Source organism: Amia ocellicauda, chromosome 3, assembly GCF_036373705.1.
Source record: "Amia ocellicauda isolate fAmiCal2 chromosome 3, fAmiCal2.hap1, whole genome shotgun sequence".
NCBI lineage: Eukaryota > Metazoa > Chordata > Actinopteri > Amiiformes > Amiidae > Amia > Amia ocellicauda.
The window spans coordinates 10,739,530-10,756,602 of record NC_089852.1 but is presented as its reverse complement, the minus strand read 5'-3'; the positions used below and the strand labels follow the sequence as shown (position 1 = coordinate 10,756,602).

The window sequence follows — 17,073 nt, the reverse complement described above, 5'->3', positions numbered from 1 at the left end:
TATTTTCTTTCTAGGAACATTTTCCTGTCTGATAATCCTGTCTGTATTAGTCTTTCTCCAGATTCCTACCTACGATAATGGATGTATTGCAGTATAGGGGGTATAATTGGTCTGTTCTTCAGGAGTGTACGTTGATGGACGGTGTGTGCAGCACCAGAAGCCCCTGCTGGAGAGTGGGACTCTTGGTGCCAAAGGACACACCCAGGTCATCGTGCCCTTTTTGACGGAGCCATATGGAACCGCCAAGACTGGGCCAGAGAACGCCATCCCCCTGTGCACCCTGAAGAACTTCCCTCACCGCATCGAACACACCCTTCAGGTGAGCTGTGAGCCCACGGACAGAGCCCTGCACCAGGCTTCCTTTCAACTAACAGGCGTCCTAAACAGAAGTGCTCAGCATCACCCTGCGCCTCCCATAAAGACCTCTCTATTCTCTGCTATCCACTGCTGTCACTGAAAGACCTAAACTAAAGTACCTTATTCTCAGCTTCCCCGGCCTCGAACATCTACGATTGTCTTCTGTTCTCAGCTCCTCTGTGCCCTCACATGACACGGGATAAATCAGAGCTGTAGTGCTGTGCGTAAAGAGTTTTTCCCATCCTTCGGAGGCCCACCATTGCCGTCTATGTATTCCCTCGTACACACCAGTGTGGTTGTCCTGCACTGTGTCCTGTTGCGCCTGAGCCCCATCCTGCTGAGCTTTCCCAGCGCTGGGCTTCGGGCTGTCAGGGCCTGGCAGGAAACGGGACCCAGCTGCCATGCAGGTGGTGTCTGAGAGCTGCAGGGTCCCCAGGCCATATTGTTTCTGTTGCAGAAAGGGAAATAAGGTCTCCTCTTTCTAAACATGCCAGTGAAGAGCTGTCTGCCACACTGAGAACAATGTTGTTGGTTTGTTTTGTTTTTCAGTTTATTTCTTTCTATAGTAGTTGCTTTAAAAAAGCAACAGTTCTAGATCTATCAATAGCACTCTGCTTTCCTCCACTTTTTCTGTTGAATTGGCTTTTTTTTTTTTTTTCATAATCTTAGTTATTAGTTAAATTTTTTGCCCTTTGTCATCCTACATTGTTACATGTAGAATTAAGAAGATAGCTGCTTTTCAAAACAATGTTAAATTAGATTGGAACCAACTTATCAAGTTAGCTGTTTTACAAGTATAGGTATATATATATATATATATATATATATATATATATATATATATTCCTATGCAGAAATAAGGTATATCCTCTTTCAATCCACGAAGTTAGCTTGCCTCAAAACTCATTTCATAGAGCTAGGAGTTTCAGGCATTATAAGCTGAAGGAAATGGCTTGCGTGACTTACACAAAGAAGCCCTTTTTGCCAAAAGCTGCAGGCAACTTTAGCAGCCCTGGCAGTATAGAGAAAGTTGTTGCCACAGACTCAGGAATAGGAGTTGTGTATACAGGATCAAACGTCACTGGCTTTTGCTGACTTTCTTTAATTTGTTTTACCAGGTCCGTAAATAAGATGGCATCTCTGTAATGTCTAGACTTTCAGTTCTGTTGGCATGTTTTTGAAGCCCTGTGATGGTGCATTATGAGCATCTCCTGAATATTTCCTTGAGGAGATGGTAACTTCAAAGGGACCACCTGCCTGGAAAAATAACAATTTATAATAAATGTGATATTTTGTTTAAAGTAGTAATAATCTGCAAATGTTTTATTTTAAGTCAGCCCTGTGACTTAACACAGTTGTTAGTAGAGGTAGAAATCCTATAATTTAGTAATTAAGATCACCCCGGTAGCTTCATAAAGGTTACCAGGCTGGAGGAGCAGACACAATAAACACCTAATCATGTTACATGACAGCTACTAGTGTGTAAAGTAAATGACAGCTGGCAGCTATTTGAGATTTTACTTCTTTCCAGACAGCTTTACTGTTTTCGATGTCATGCCATTTCACTGATAGCTTATTTTGTCTTTTGGTTTGGACAGCCTAAAATAACTTGTGTATTTTCTTGTCTTCTTAGTGGGCCAGAGATGAGTTTGAAGGGCTTTTCAAAATCCCGGCTGTAAATGTCAACCAGTACCTGAAGTAAGTCAATTTTATAATTTGTATTTATACTTCAATCCAGCAGAGTCTCGGTATTCAATAGTTGAGAACAAAAAAAAAGGATGGCTAGCATCAACATTGATATCATGCAGATACTTATACACTTGTTTGTTTGGCATAACATCCAGACTTTTGTTAGCAATCTCACTCTGCTTGCAGGCATGTTTTCCCAGCATTGCAGATACTGATCACAACATGCTCTCCTTTTAGACAAAGTGCTTGCATGAGATGGGCATCTATCCACCCAATAGCAATGTCAGTGTACTTCTAACATCCAGCATGCAGACTCTCAACACCCCCCAGTGCCCGGCTCTATTTGAGTGTCCTGAGTATTTCCTCATTTTATGTTTGAAAGGAAACGTATAATTGAGGAACATAAAAACACTGAGTTGTCTACATGCAAGAGGATTTTAGTGTATCATATATTGAGAAGAAATGTGTGACCAGGAATGGATTCTCAGTGCCGTTGGCAGTCTAAAGATGTTACAGTGTGCACAAAATTATATTGTCAGAAAGGACAGAAATGAGGAGAGAAGAGGTGATGAGTTATCATTGCTGCAAACATTTTGTCTTCCTTACATCGCAACATCATTGCCCAGCTCTGTGTTTTTACCTGCTCTCTTGGAAAAGTTTCCTTGTCAGTCTTCCCTGCTTTAAATAAAAAAAGCCCTGTACGACATAATTTAATTAGTACCTAATTGCTGTGTTTTTAAAAACAGATGGCCACACTTAATCTAAATCATGCTGTGCACGTGAAACCTGCAGGTTAAAATATAAGTCCTTATTAAATAAACCACCTCACTAGGTACCATCCTTTTATAAAGACCTGTAATTTCTTTGTTTTAATATAATTTGGAACAAAGTGAATTAACGTGTAGTACATCCTGTCACACCCGTCTGGCTCAACTGGAAGGTGAGAGAACAGGTTTAAAGAAAGTAGGTATTTTTGTATGTAGGAAAATAAAGCCTGAAGTTAATTAAAAAGAAAGTGTTATAAAGGGCTGACATAAAAGGGTTTTCATTTTAATAGCTGCCTAAGATAAATGTCCAGAGTTTATGTAAGATTCTTGCAGCCAGTATTTAAACTTTTGGATTGATACTCCCAACATGATCTGAAATTAAACCCAACACCTGGATGTATTCAGTGCTATCTTGTATATTCCATTGTTTCTCCCCTAAGCCAGGAAGTCCCCCCCACCACTACAAGTTCTGCTGTCTGTGTAGATAATATCTATATATAGTATTAAGAAGGTAATGCACTGCCCAGTCTTTTCTAATTAAGGGCCTGGTTTGATTTATGGTCTTTAATTGTTTTCATAGACTCAATAAATCTTAAACAGATTAAACATGACCCCCTTAAAAGGCAAGAAATTGCAGCGGGTGAGTGAGACTGTCGAGGGGCGAGCGGGGATTAGAGCACATCCAGCTCCAGACGTGTCCAGATAAATTTAATGGGCAGACGTCCCGAGGGAAAGAAAAATAATATGTGAAGCAGCCAGAGCTCTGTTTTCATAAGAAGTCACTGTCACTTAATTCCCTTTTTTTATTCCTCAGGGGAAAAGAACCCCTTTCTTGTTATTTTTATCCTGACATAGACCTTAAATATACCAGACGTTGCTTTTTTTTCTTTCCCACAGTTTAATCTATTTTGAAAAGTTCAGGTGAAGAATTCTGGTATAAAAGCTACCTGTACAACTTTTGTTATTGCTTTGCACTTTAGTCAGAGAAAATAGGGCATCTAGTCTCTACTGCAAGTAATGTTTGGCTGTTCTCGGGTGCTGCGCCTATACCTGTACAATCGCTGACCTGCACTGCAGTACTCAGTGATCGCACCCCACCGCTTCTCTACGCTGCACTTGAGACCGAATTATAAAGGGAAATAAGATGGAGAAAATTGGAGCCTGATAAAATTTTGTTTGCAGATGAAGGGGGTCTGTCTGTACCCCCCTGGCAGGAACAGGAGGGTTTAACAGGAGAAATATGTTACTAACCAGACGACAGGCGAATCTGCCCCGCTTCCTGTTTAGGCCCCCAAGTGTAAACATCTGCAACTAATTTGGTTTTACTTTTCCTCTGCACTGTTTAAAGTAAAGGCTGACTGTTTACAGAAGGTTAGCTTGGTAACCTCCGTGCCCACACAGGATCCAGGGCAGTATGTGAACGAGGCAGATACCGTCCAGGGAGCCGGTGAGCCCTTGGCTGCATTGTCCACGACTCCAGTTTACTGGAGAACTTCCTTTTGAGTCAGATGTGCTAAGACCTCTGTCTGAATTCCTGGGGCCTTAGCAGGCTCTGATTAAAACTCAGTCAGAATTTTCCGTTGGGCTGGATCTGAAGAATAAATCTCATTGTGATAGTTTGTAGTAAAGGACTTCCCGTATGTTTCTACCAAGAGCAGTTTAAAAGTCCAGCTACATCCTTCAGATATTAACAGTGACTTCCCCCGGTGCTGATCCAGATGGTAATTAGTTTACACTCTAGGTGTGATTTGTCTCTGGGGATGGTGGGCATTTTCCCCTCTTCTTTTTTTTTTTTTTTTTTTTTTTTTTACCCCACTAGTATAAATTGATTATATTGCTAAATATATTAAATATTATTTATAAATATTTTAATGCATATATTAAAATACGGATGTTTTTTAATAGGGCTAATTACAGTTTTAACTGCCCGATGATTTCTCTCTCTCTTGAAATTACACTTCTTCTGAGCTGTTCCTCATTGTTTTAGTAGTAGGTCTCTTCATGAAATAACCTAGGCTAACCAAACCAGTTACAAAATTTTTCATGCAGAAAACCTTAGCCTGCTAGATGAAACATACTAGATGAAACTGTATTAAAAGGCCAAATAAAAGGTCACAATGACTACTATGACTACATGATGCTTTTTCCAGTGAGTCATATATAATATTTCATGGTTTCCCACTAATACATTTGCCGTCTGGTCAAAGAAATGGGTTAAAGTTGAGGAAAAAGAAGTACCCCAAAAACTGCACAAGTTACTTTTTAACAAATGAATGGTACTGTTAAGGGAAACAAAATAAAATAAGTATGATATCTGATGTATGTACAGCAGAAGCTTGGGCTGAAGATGCCTTACAGGGCCTTGTGTGAGAGTCGGTCTGATCATAGCCGTGCCATTGTCGTGCGCTGGTCAGTATGAGTGAGGTGTTTCTGCCCCTTGTCCCTCCAGTGACTCTGACTTTGTGCAGCACACCCTGAGGTTGGACGAGGCACAGTCTCTGGAGATTCTGAAAGGGGTGTACAGCCACCTGGGGGAGCAGCGGCCACAGAACTGGGATGACTGTGTGAACTGGGCCCGCCAACGATGGGAGAAGCTCTACAGGAATGATATCCGCCAGCTACTACACTGCTTTCCCCCAGAAGAGGTAGGGCATCCCACATGCTGTCTGCCAAGAAATGCAGAATCGTATCTGCAAGTCTTGAGCAGCTTACTGCATGTAGCTGACGGGTAACACTGTGTGGTACGCAATCAATGAGCTGCAGAAGTAGGTCGATAACTCTAGAGGAGAGGGGATTATGTTTGCTTGAATATGTTCTGAAATAGTGAGATCCTGGAATTGTATTTCAAAGATGCAGGAATGGTGCAGGTTAAAACATCTCAGTAGTGCTTAAAATTGTCTACTTGAATGGTTCCACACGTACAAGGAAACATCTTATCCCCATCAAGAAAGACTATATGAGTCCTGAGAGACGTGGAATTTTTGTGGAGTGCCAAAGCTCTGTATCTTGCCAATAAAAATGTGTATAATCTCAAAAGTGCTTCCAAGCAAGATTTATATCATAACTAAAAACATAAAATAACATGTCTTAGCTGCCATAAAGTGCCCTACTCCTCAGGCAAGGAAACCAAGCTTGTTCCAAGGAACCCTGTTTGGTCTTTGAATGCATCAGATTAATGTTCTTCTAAATTTTCCTTCAACTTCCCATAATTCTGTAAAGTCTGGACTGTGTTTATCAAATATTAGGATTGTACAGTTTAAAAATGCTGACTTATGAGAGCTAGAAATGTTAAAAAAAAAAAAGGTAGAAGTGTGTATTTTGCTTTTATTTATAAGAAGCTCAAGTAAGAAATCAAGTAGTTTAGGGATGACAGTTTTACATTCAGCTGCTCAGGTATATAATGACAAAGTCAGATGTCTGCTTCTGCTTGCTGAAATGTAAAGATTTATTGTATCTATCCAAACCGCAGCCATTGTTAGGTACAGCGCAGCCTGTGAGGCAATGAATCCAAGTTATTTCCTTTTGTTGCTAAAAAGTAAGATGTATCTTTTTATTTTTAATATCTATGAGTCATACATTTGGGCTCCAACACCACCAAAACAATCACGTTTAAACACATCTACCAGGCATATAGTTTTACACTCATTAATTGCCAATCACCCAGCTCTTGTACTTACTTCTAAAAATGAAGTATTGATTACAGCCACACAAATTGTGGGAACACCATAGTATTCACTCAGTAACCACACTGAGAATAGCCAAGTTTCTGTCCTGCTATAAAGTTACAAGCTTGCAAATGTGCTTTAATGGAAAATAACATACTTTAGTCATCAAGGAAAGGATACACTGTCAATTATGTTCTTTGTTAATTGCACTGAATTGTCAAAGTGTGAGACACACACAAAGCACAGAGCCGTCATGCTTTCGAAACTTACAGCAAAGTTGACGCTTGTGAAGTGTATTGGATCTAACAAGAATCCCATATTATCTTCACATGCTGTTCTGAAGTCTGCAGGGTTTCAGGCAGCATATCAGTTGTCTTCAATCTTAGTGAAGGTCCCCTTTAATCGGGCATCTGTTGAGATAACCCTTCAGTACAGAAGGACTGGTGCACAGCAGGAGAGAGTGTGATCATTGTGTAGCCCATTGTAATACCTCTTGTCTTTCAGATTATAGCTTTCACTGCCCCCTTTGCTGGTAAATTGTTTTGCTTTGTTCTTTGCCCAGAAGACGGCTCTTTGAATATACAGCAGTGATTGTCCGTTGTATGCTTACTGTTAAGAAGTCGTATAGATCTCGTTACTGACATATTTGTGAGCCCTCCATGAATGTAGATATGCTGCTTTATTCTATGCAGATAATCTCTCTCTTTCTCTACCCCTTCCCAGAAAACAAGCTCTGGCCTGCCATTCTGGTCAGGGCCTAAGAGATGTCCCCATTCCTTGAGCTTCGACCCAAACAATGTAAGTGTTACTCTGGGCAGCAGGGGAAACCCTTAAGCAGTTGTCCATTATGCTTCCGTTTAGCCTAGAAAGAAACTCCATGTTTATTAAAATGTCTTGAATTACCATACAAATTATATTTTATGATTAGAACTAATTCTATATCTGTATTGTAAGGTTTGCTTTTTGAACCCCTCACCCCCTTTTGTATTTAAACATTAGTGACTCTTGAATTTTATAACTTTCTAAGCTGATTTCATTAATCATTTTACTAGTACTACAAGTGTCAAGGCCCAGTTAAACTGGCAGTTACAAATTGTTTCTGGCAAGAGAAATTGGTAATTTACTAAGCTGAAGAGTGTTTTTTTCTGTTTGTTTTTAATTCAATGTTGTTTTTAACCCCCAACACAAATGTCCATAGTGCCAATTAATATCAGTCATCCAAAACAGTGCTCCTTTCATGTGACCATTTATTTTGAAATGAATTTCTGTTGAGAGTTCATATTTTAATTAGTATACTGCATAAGGCTAAAATACGTAATGGATGGAGGCCATCAGTATTATTATCAATGTGGATAGCTTTAATCATTAACATGCTTAGTGTTAAATGAGCAGCTTCTTCACATCCGGATAGTTGTGTGAATTGCTGATGTAGCATTTGATTTCATCCACAAGGACTTTCTATGTATAAATTTAGTGGCACTAAAGTCTTATTGAACAGGACAGACCCATGAACAAAAGAAACCAACTTTTGAATGTGAAACTCACTCCCGGCCTTTTTTCTTCTCTGTAACTCCAGACTAGCTTCATGTCTAAGCCTGCCAGTCATGCGAGACTGCAGGATGTGGAGCAAGGCATGAATCTACTAGAAAGTCACTGTTCTCAAGGCGTTATTGGGTTCACAGTTATCCCAGATTTATACTTCTGTCACAGGCGAGTGTTGTTCGTCACATGCAGACAAATTTTAAAATAGTTGTGAACCTTTTCATTCTTCTAAGTGGTCGTAGCTGCTGTTCATATTTTCAGTATAATGAGTATAATGTTTTTCACTCCTAGGATTAGAAATAGTTGTTTTTGCAGATCTGTGAAGTTGAATCTGCTATATTAAAGGTATACAAAATCCCCAAAACGGTGTTATTGGAACATCTATCCTCTCAATGGTCAGAGATTCTGCAGAGGGTCTACACAGTGAAAGAGATACTATATTTTACCCTAATATTTTATTCCACAGACCACCCATATGGACTATATTGTAGCTGCTTCCAACCTGTATGCCCAGATTTATGGCATTGGCGGCACCAGAGATCGCAGCGCCATTCTAAACACACTCCAGGGTGTTATTGTTCCAGACTTTTCTCCCAAATCCAATGTGAAAATCCATGTGACTGACCAAGAGATGGAAGAGGAGAAGTCGGCAGTGGGTGAGTAGTTTAGATTGTTGGAAAAAGGGTCGATTGATCATGCTCAAAGGTAACTTTTTGAGACCTCTACGTTTTTCACCTTCTAGTGACCTAAAAGTTGTATCTCTTGAATCATAACACTGTGTCTGCTCTTGCTTTAACTAGACAAGAACAAACTGGAAGAGTTGAGCAAGAATCTGGCATCTCCACAGAGTTTCAACATCTCCAAGATGCACCCAGTAGAGTTTGAAAAGGTAAGGCTGTGGACATTCAAATTCAGACTAGCTGTCGATTTGTCATTGTTGGATGATAAGGGAGTGCAGCAGTGAATTCTGAGGGTGATGAATGTGAGTGTTTCATCTCACTGCTTCTTAGTGACCCCTCCTGAACAAAACCAGCTGAGGCCAGGTAGGGGCGACAAGAGCTGCTTTTGTTGTGGCGTTAGTGGGTGGATGTCCAGTGATAGTCTTATCAGGGTATAAATGAAAGACAGGGCGCAAAGGGGCCATTCCATGCTGAGCAGAAAATACAAATATTAATCTATTTAAAATGGTCAAACCTAATACAATGCAATGCTTAATAGCAATGAATAACAGTCACACTTAAGTACAGATTTCGTGTTTTTTTTTTTTTTTTTTTTGTAATGAAAACTTTAAAACACACTTCATACTTCAATGAAAGTATTACGGTTCACCCAATGTTAATCTTTCTACATATTGGACGTATTTTTTATTACAACTGTAACAGTTTTTTTAAGTATTGCACTCGCTGTCCCCTGAAGAAATCTCCTCAAATGCCTGTCTCATTGTGCTGGTTTCTCTTATCCTTTGCCTTCAGATGAAGTGGAACTATTCTGTATTATTGAGTGAATAAAGGAAAAATGCTGATGACGGAATGATGTATATATCTAGTTTCAGTACATACTGGGGTTTAATTCACCTTAGTATCTTCTGCCCCATTGGCAACATAATCAGTGTTGCAACATTAGCTTAGTGATGGATTGAATTTGTTTAAGTCATCTAGATGATTTCAGAAGCATCAGGTTGCCCATATTGACTTTTAAACCCGCCGGCTGCTTAGTAAGGATAAATCTTGACAGGCATTAATAAAACCTTTGATTATTGCATGGTTTAAGAGCTGCTTTACAGTTTACGTCATTTTGTTAAAAAGGAGTTTCCATTTCAAGAAGTGAATGTACAGCTTAGATTAACTTTTTGTGTTTTTTTTAACTTCTGTGCTCTTCATTTCTTTAATAAACTTGCTTTGAACTGTGCTTAAATGAAAGCATGATGTTGAATATGGATCTGTTTAAATGTCTGTTATACATCAGTGTCTTAACAGCCCCATTATCAATCACTGCTACTCCTAAAGATGTGCATCTCTCAGAAGCTTTAATCACTGCTTTCAGAACCATACCAAAAGCGATGCGAGACAAAAACTTCAAACATGTGACAAGACCTAAGTGAAAATTAAATCTGGAGTCAAAGCATTCAAGATACATTTGGAAGCATGTCAAGCATTTATTTATTATTTCATGCAGTTTAAGTGAATAATAGACATACAACTCATTCTATTACTTTACGTTTGTTTGATAGTTAACAACATTTTGTTTTGTTTTGAAAATGAATCTAATATCCACATGAAACATTTTTGTAGGATGATGACACCAATTTCCATATGGATTTCATTGTTGCTGCTTCGAACCTGAGAGCTGAGAACTACGATATCCCCCCAGCTGATCGCCACAAGGTGAGAATACGCCATGACATAATGGCATCACAGACACTTTTCCTGCTTTTTTTTAAAAGAAGCATTCCTGCATTTAAATAGAACGTGATAAGAATGTGAAAGTGTACGGTCAGATGTCATTGAAATATTTTGTGCAATGAAAACAAGAGTTAAAATGGTCACAATAAAGTGTCCAATTATAGTCCTTAAAAATAATTTGCAAAGTGATTCCACCCAGAGGACATCCATCTTTAATGTGGCCCAAGGTTGTGTGTATTTCAGTAGTAACGTACTACATCCTCTGTGGAGAAAGACAGTGTTGACATAGGGCTGCACCCTCCATTGCAAACTATCCCTCCTCTGTTGTTAGTCTCTCCTCAGGCCTGATGCATTGACAGTGTAGGGGCCCCCTACCCCCACCCCCACCACCACCTTGTTTGGCGCTAATTGTATACCTGTGCAGCACCTGCCTGGCAGACCTGTAGATAAGAAGCATTATAGTGTAGTGCTGTGGGCCCTATAAGCTGAATTAATCACTGTACTTTACCTGCCCTCTGGGTATATAAACTGGTGCCAAATCTGGCAGGCAAGGGGGGATGGGGGGGTGGGGGCGTGTGCTGCGGTGCGCGTGGAGGGAGGCATGGGGGGGGGATCTGGTTTCCTCTTCTTCGCGTGCCGCTGTGGACCGAGGAAGCTGGGTGTGAAGTTCAGAGACAGATCCCTTTGTGTGTCAGAGCTGCACTGTGTGTCTGGGCTTGTTTGTGCCACGACCCATGTTCTTTACAGCAGCACACAGCCTGCATGTCTCCCCAGGTGCAGGAGTTACTCAGCTTTTGGTTTTGTTTGAAGGTTTTGCGTTTGCTCAAAATTCTGCATCAGTGCAGAAGTCCTGACCCAACATGTTTAGTGTACTTAGCCGAGCTGTTGACTGACGCAGAAATTACAGCTGTGGACTCGGAGAGGCAAAGCTTTTGTTCATGGTCATACAGATCCACTGGCCCAGTAAATCTGCTGAAGTCAGCCTTTCATTAGCATTAGCACTCTTTCATTTAAAAATTATTCAGCAACTTCACAAAAAAAATATATGTTCAAAACCCTGTTTAATTAATCTTCTGTTTTTCTTCTACACAAAGTTTCTGTTCCAAGCCCTGACAATCCAGGAGGTCAAATCAACAACTGCTCCATCATGCCTTGTTGATAGCTATTTTCCATACAGAATTCTGTTCTAGAGTAGGCCCTATTGTATTGTATAACCTTCTACTTACCTCTCGATTAGTAATGTGCTTTGAACACTTAGTCATGCAATGTCTGCTGTTTTTCTTTGAGACTGTAACATGAATTGTGGTGGAAAAAAAAAATGTAAGGAAGACATTTTCTTTGAAAAGAATAAAAACAGACTTGTACAGCAGAAAATTCGAATGTGCCTTTCATAAATCATGGTGGTAGGGGGTACTTAAGTGTACTTACAACTTTATAATCCTTCTCTAATTTGCTGAATAATTTAAGTAACTACTGCCATACAGTAGAACATTATTAACAAACAAATAAACAAGAAAATTATTATATAGTTTAAATTGGGTATCTTTATTGCTCTCCTTTGTTTTTGAAGGCAAAGTTGAGAGCATTCTTTGGTTCCACTGCAGTAACTACAGTAGACTCTCTCTTCATTATAGAGTAAACAGATTGCTGGAAGTATCATCCCTGCCATTGCTACGACAACAGCTGCGGTGGTGGGTCTGATGTGCCTGGAGCTGTACAAGATCGTCCAAGGTCACAAGCAGATCAGATCCTACCGGAATGGCTATGTGAACCTGGCTCTGCCATTATGTACCATGATGCTGCCTCTTGGACCAAAAGTGTTCAAAGTGAGTAACTGCTGGTTGAAGTGCTACTTTCCGAAGTCAGGAAAAGGTTATTTCTCCATTTCGAATTGATTTACATTACAGAATAAACCGCACGCATTCCCAGGGCTTGATTAAATGTCTCCAAGAATGTGGATAAGCTAGCAGTTTAGTTGGTTCCAAAATGTGATGTTATGGTTTTATTTATTTTTCTTGCCAATTGGAACAGCACTTTTTGGACCTCAGGGGTGTGGCGGACAGGGACCTGATCACAGTGTCTGACACACCATTATAGTCAGGGAGTTTCCTCCTTCCTTTTTATAGGACACTATTTTTCACTCTCTCCTTTCAGTAGAAATGTTTGCCGCATGGTTGTATTGTGTGTGTTCGGAGGTCTGGTTGCTTTCTGCTTGTGATATTTCTGTGGTTGCGGTGCATTACTCAGAATGATAAGTATAAGGGGAAAAACATTTTTTTCTTTTTGGGTGTGCCATCTTTTTTCTTTTCCTTTTTTAAGTATATTTTGGTTCTTGGTAAAAAGAGGAATGGGACAGTTTTCTGTGTGTGAGTGTGTGTGTCTCTCTCTCTCTGTTGGGATGGGGGTTAAGGGGGTGTGAGTGAGGGAGTACATGTCTGCAGGAGAGTTAATAACTTCCCTTCCACCTGGGCTCTTCATAATAAAGTAAGCGGGCACATTAAACTTTTAAACTCTGGCTATCTCCTGTCTGGCGTGGGGCCACTTTCTCAGCGCTGCAGACAGGCTGCTGTACACTAGCTCTGTGCGGCTGACCTCCCGTTCTGGCACCCATCAGCCACAGGAAACAGAGCCTGAACTTTATATTAAACACACATCGACTTTATAAACTCAGCTCCCTGGAGGACAGCCAGGGAAAGGAGAAACAGCTTAAGCTTCTCCATGAATCTGACAGGCCTCTTCAACATTTCAGTAGATATGGATGGTTTTTCCTCTGCACTAAGTCAACCCCTCACAAGAGCCTCTCGGGCCCTCCTCCAAAACACTGAGACCTACTGGTAGAAGTGAGCAATGAAACACACTGCCTGTAGCTAATTTTACAGCACAGTTTGTTATGTGCTGTAAATAAAACATTTAAGTATTTAAGTGCTTCAGATGAGTGGCTCTTATTTTAATGAAACACACTTTCTCTTTTTTGTAACCTAAATATAAACTGCTGTTACAAGGACAATCATTCCCAAAGTGAGAAATTGCATTGTATTGATAAGAATGAGTTAAAATAAGCAGTAGAAGAATTAACTGTAAACAATGTACCGGAAACTGTGCCTACCTCAAGCACCCTTGTTCTTTTTAGTTTCTTTAATTCTGGTTTGGTTTCAATAACTTGTTTCAACACTTACAGATTTTCAAGTTCTTTACCTTAAATGTTCAGAAATGTATGGTCTGCTCCTCAACCACATTGTTTGTTATTGTGAATTTGTGTGTGCTTTGTGTGAAAATGTTTCTCAATCATTTATTTTGGTGAATAGTGGTTGTACCCCTTTCCTTACCATCCAGGTTACCTAGATTAAACCCCTGCAATATATGTATGCTTTTTATAATTGAAAGCCAAATCATAATGTGTGCTATAGTTGTATAAATTGCCTACATAAAATGCCCTTTTCAAGCTAAAGTACGTAGATAGCTCATAAATCTTCTAATTGTTTTCATTACAGGCAATATGATATGGCTCCCTAGAACATATATAAACAAGGAATTTAAAATGGAATGAAATTTCCATGCACGAGAAACTGTTTATTTTATTCCTTTTTAACTTAAATGCCATTCACAGTGGGGCATTGGCTTTCTGTATAATTATTAATGTCTTTCATTTTACATTATTCCCTTAGTCTCAAGGCACACTTCTAGGTATTGCAAGCAATACCAATTATTCCTCTGTAGGCAAAGGCATTAAATATGAAGACTTTTGTTCTATTTTCTTCCTCCTAATATACTCATGCAAAGTTTTCCCAAGAGCAGGCAAAGCAATTGATGTTTATTGAGTTACACTTGGAGTAGATATTTGAGTTTCTCGCTAGTATTTGATATTAAATTATTGTTCTGCTATGCATTTGATTTGTTTTTCTCTAGCATAAAAAGAGCACATTCTGATTTTCCTTTTTGAATCCTCTTCTGGCATGCATATCCTGTTAAGATAGCCAGGCAACTGTGGTAAGAGCACTGTATAGCATAGGTAATTCTGTAACAGCAACCATACTGTAAAATAAATAAGAATCGGTCTTGGAATCGGCATATTTTTCACTGTTTTACTGGCAGAAAACCCAGACTATTATTTGCAGCCCAAAAATGCAGTTAATGGCTGGTCTTTTTATGTGATAAAACCTTATAGTTATTTATGAAGCTTTCTCTGCAGGCTCACACTGAAACTGATGTTATATTCACAGTGGGATTTGAAAATCCTATTGTTTTGTTATTAAAGAAGTATACTCACTCACTTTCAGTTTAATGTGGCCTTTGTTGAGATACGTGAGATTAGTGTTAGAATATTGGTGAAAAAAATGTATTATAATAATCATCCAGCTTTCATAGGGAAATTAATGTTGAGTTTTACAGCTATGCAGAATATTTCCAGTCTCTCTTTCCTAGCTACAATAGCTGTTAAACAAAATACAATATTTGAAAACAAAAACAGGAAATAGCACAAGTATTGTTTTTCTTTGTTTATAATACAGTGCTAGAAAACAGATATGTATATATTTATTTTTGTATTCTATATCTAATTCATGTTTTATTCTTATCATAGCTTTATGTATTTACAGATATGCCAGCCTTGCCCTAGATATCTCCTTAATAACTACAAATTGTTGTCAATATATTTTGAAAACACACAGAAGAACCTTTTGAATGTTCCCTGTTTGAAACCCTTCACTTTTTTGTTTTTATTTTGTTCCAGCAACAAGATCACAAATACTTCTCAGTGACATTGATGCTCTGCTGTTATGTGTTAAATTCTTCATTAACCAGAACTACTCTTCTGTAACAGTGGTGACCAACATAGGATTCAGGTTTATAAATGCTCCTAATATACACTCACCTAAAGGATTATTAGGAACACCTGTTCAATTTCTCATTAATGCAATTATCTAACCAACCAATCACATGGCAGTTGCTTCAATGCATTTAGGGGTGTGGTCCTGGTCAAGACAATCTCCTGAACTCCAAACTGAATGTCTGAATGGGAAAGAAAGGTGATTTAAGCAATTTTGAGCGTGGCATGGTTGTTGGTGCCAGACGGGACTGAGTATTTCACAATCTGCTCAGTTACTGGGATTTTCACGCACAACCATTTCTAGGGTTTACAAAGAATGGTGTGAAAAGGGAAAAACATCCAGTATGCGGCAGTCCTGTGGGCGAAAATGCCTTGTTGATGCTAGAGGTCAGAGGAGAATGGGCCGACTGATTCAAGCTGATAGAAGAGCAACTTTGACTGAAATAACCACTCGTTACAACCGAGGTATGCAGCAAAGCATTTGTGAAGCCACAACACGTACAACCTTGAGGCGGATGGGCTACAACAGCAGAAGACCCCACGGGTACCACTCATCTCCACTACAAATAGGAAAAAGAGGCTACAATTTGCACAAGCTCACCAAAATTGGACAGTTGAAGACTGGAAAAATGTTGCCTGGTCTGATGAGTCTCGATTTCTGTTGAGACATTCAGATGGTAGAGTCAGAATGGTGTGGGGGATGTTTTCTTGGCACACTTTAGGCCCCTTAGTGCCAATTGGGCATCGTTTAAATGCCACGGCCTACCTGAGCATTGTTTCTGACCATGTCCATCCCTTTATGACCACCATGTACCCATCCTCTGATGGCTACTTCCAGCAGGATAATGCACCATGTCACAAAGGTCGAATCATTTCAAATTGGTTTCTTGAACATGACAATGAGTTCACTGTACTAAACTGGCCCCCACAGTCACCAGATCTCAACCCAATAGAGCATCTTTGGGATGTGGTGGAACGGGAGCTTCGTGCCCTGGATGTGCATCCCACAAATCTCCATCAACTGCAAGATGCTATCCTATCAATATGGGCCAACATTTCTAAAGAATGCTTTCAGCACCTTGTTGAATCAATGGCAGTTCTGAAGGCGAAAGGGGGTCAAACACAGTATTAGTATGGTGTTCCTAATAATCCTTTAGGTGAGTGTAGAGTATTAACTCAAAAAATCTGTTTTGAACAGATTTAATATGAGCTAAAAGTACCTTGGAAAAGAAAGAAATGCCTTTTGCGCACATTCCACTAGGTCAGTTGACCAGTTGATATTTCAAGCATTTGGTTTTCTTACAAAGTTTATACAACAACTACGAGGAAGGCTCTTATCCAACTATCCATAGGTAACCTTTCTGTTTTGACCCCATGTGTATGTCTTGAGTTTTTGAGGATAGGCATGGTTTAACTTGAACAATAATCATCAGGGAAGGAGGGGGCAGTTGAATTTAGGCAGCTAAAATATGGTCCCCAGTTAACAATTTCAAACACTTCATAGGCAGTGGACTATAAGCTTTTAATTTTGGGCGTGGCGGGGGGGGGCGTTGAAAGTAAAGTAAAGCCATTTACACAATTTATTTTATAAATGTCATGTTTTTAATTTTGTGTATGCACTGCACAGTTTTTAAAATGTATTTCTCCTGCCTTACTGAACTGCGGCTGAGTGTCTGCAGATGCGAACGGAAGACGGGGCTTCGTGGTAAGGGCCCAAATGAGCGGCCTCGACATCTCAAATGCAGGATTAGCTCCCACACACACAGTGAAGTGCCGATGGGACGAAATGTAAAGCACAACTGGATAGAAGCTGGCGGATTTCACAC

The 17,073-nt window shown here is 39.7% G+C and overlaps 1 protein-coding gene across 1 annotated transcript in view; it reads left to right on the top strand.

Annotated features, from left to right (window-relative positions):
- The window catches only part of uba7 (ubiquitin-like modifier activating enzyme 7), a 67,199-nt gene that overhangs the window by 11,028 nt on the left and 39,098 nt on the right, over positions 1 to 17,073 (top strand). The window contains exons 15-22 of the mRNA XM_066698128.1: positions 123 to 319; positions 1,991 to 2,055; positions 5,263 to 5,458; positions 7,202 to 7,276; positions 8,487 to 8,676; positions 8,821 to 8,909; positions 10,312 to 10,404; positions 12,057 to 12,248. Of these exons, the coding sequence (XP_066554225.1) occupies positions 123 to 319; positions 1,991 to 2,055; positions 5,263 to 5,458; positions 7,202 to 7,276; positions 8,487 to 8,676; positions 8,821 to 8,909; positions 10,312 to 10,404; positions 12,057 to 12,248 (1,097 nt within the window). The remainder of the gene's footprint in view (positions 1 to 122; positions 320 to 1,990; positions 2,056 to 5,262; positions 5,459 to 7,201; positions 7,277 to 8,486; positions 8,677 to 8,820; positions 8,910 to 10,311; positions 10,405 to 12,056; positions 12,249 to 17,073) is intronic.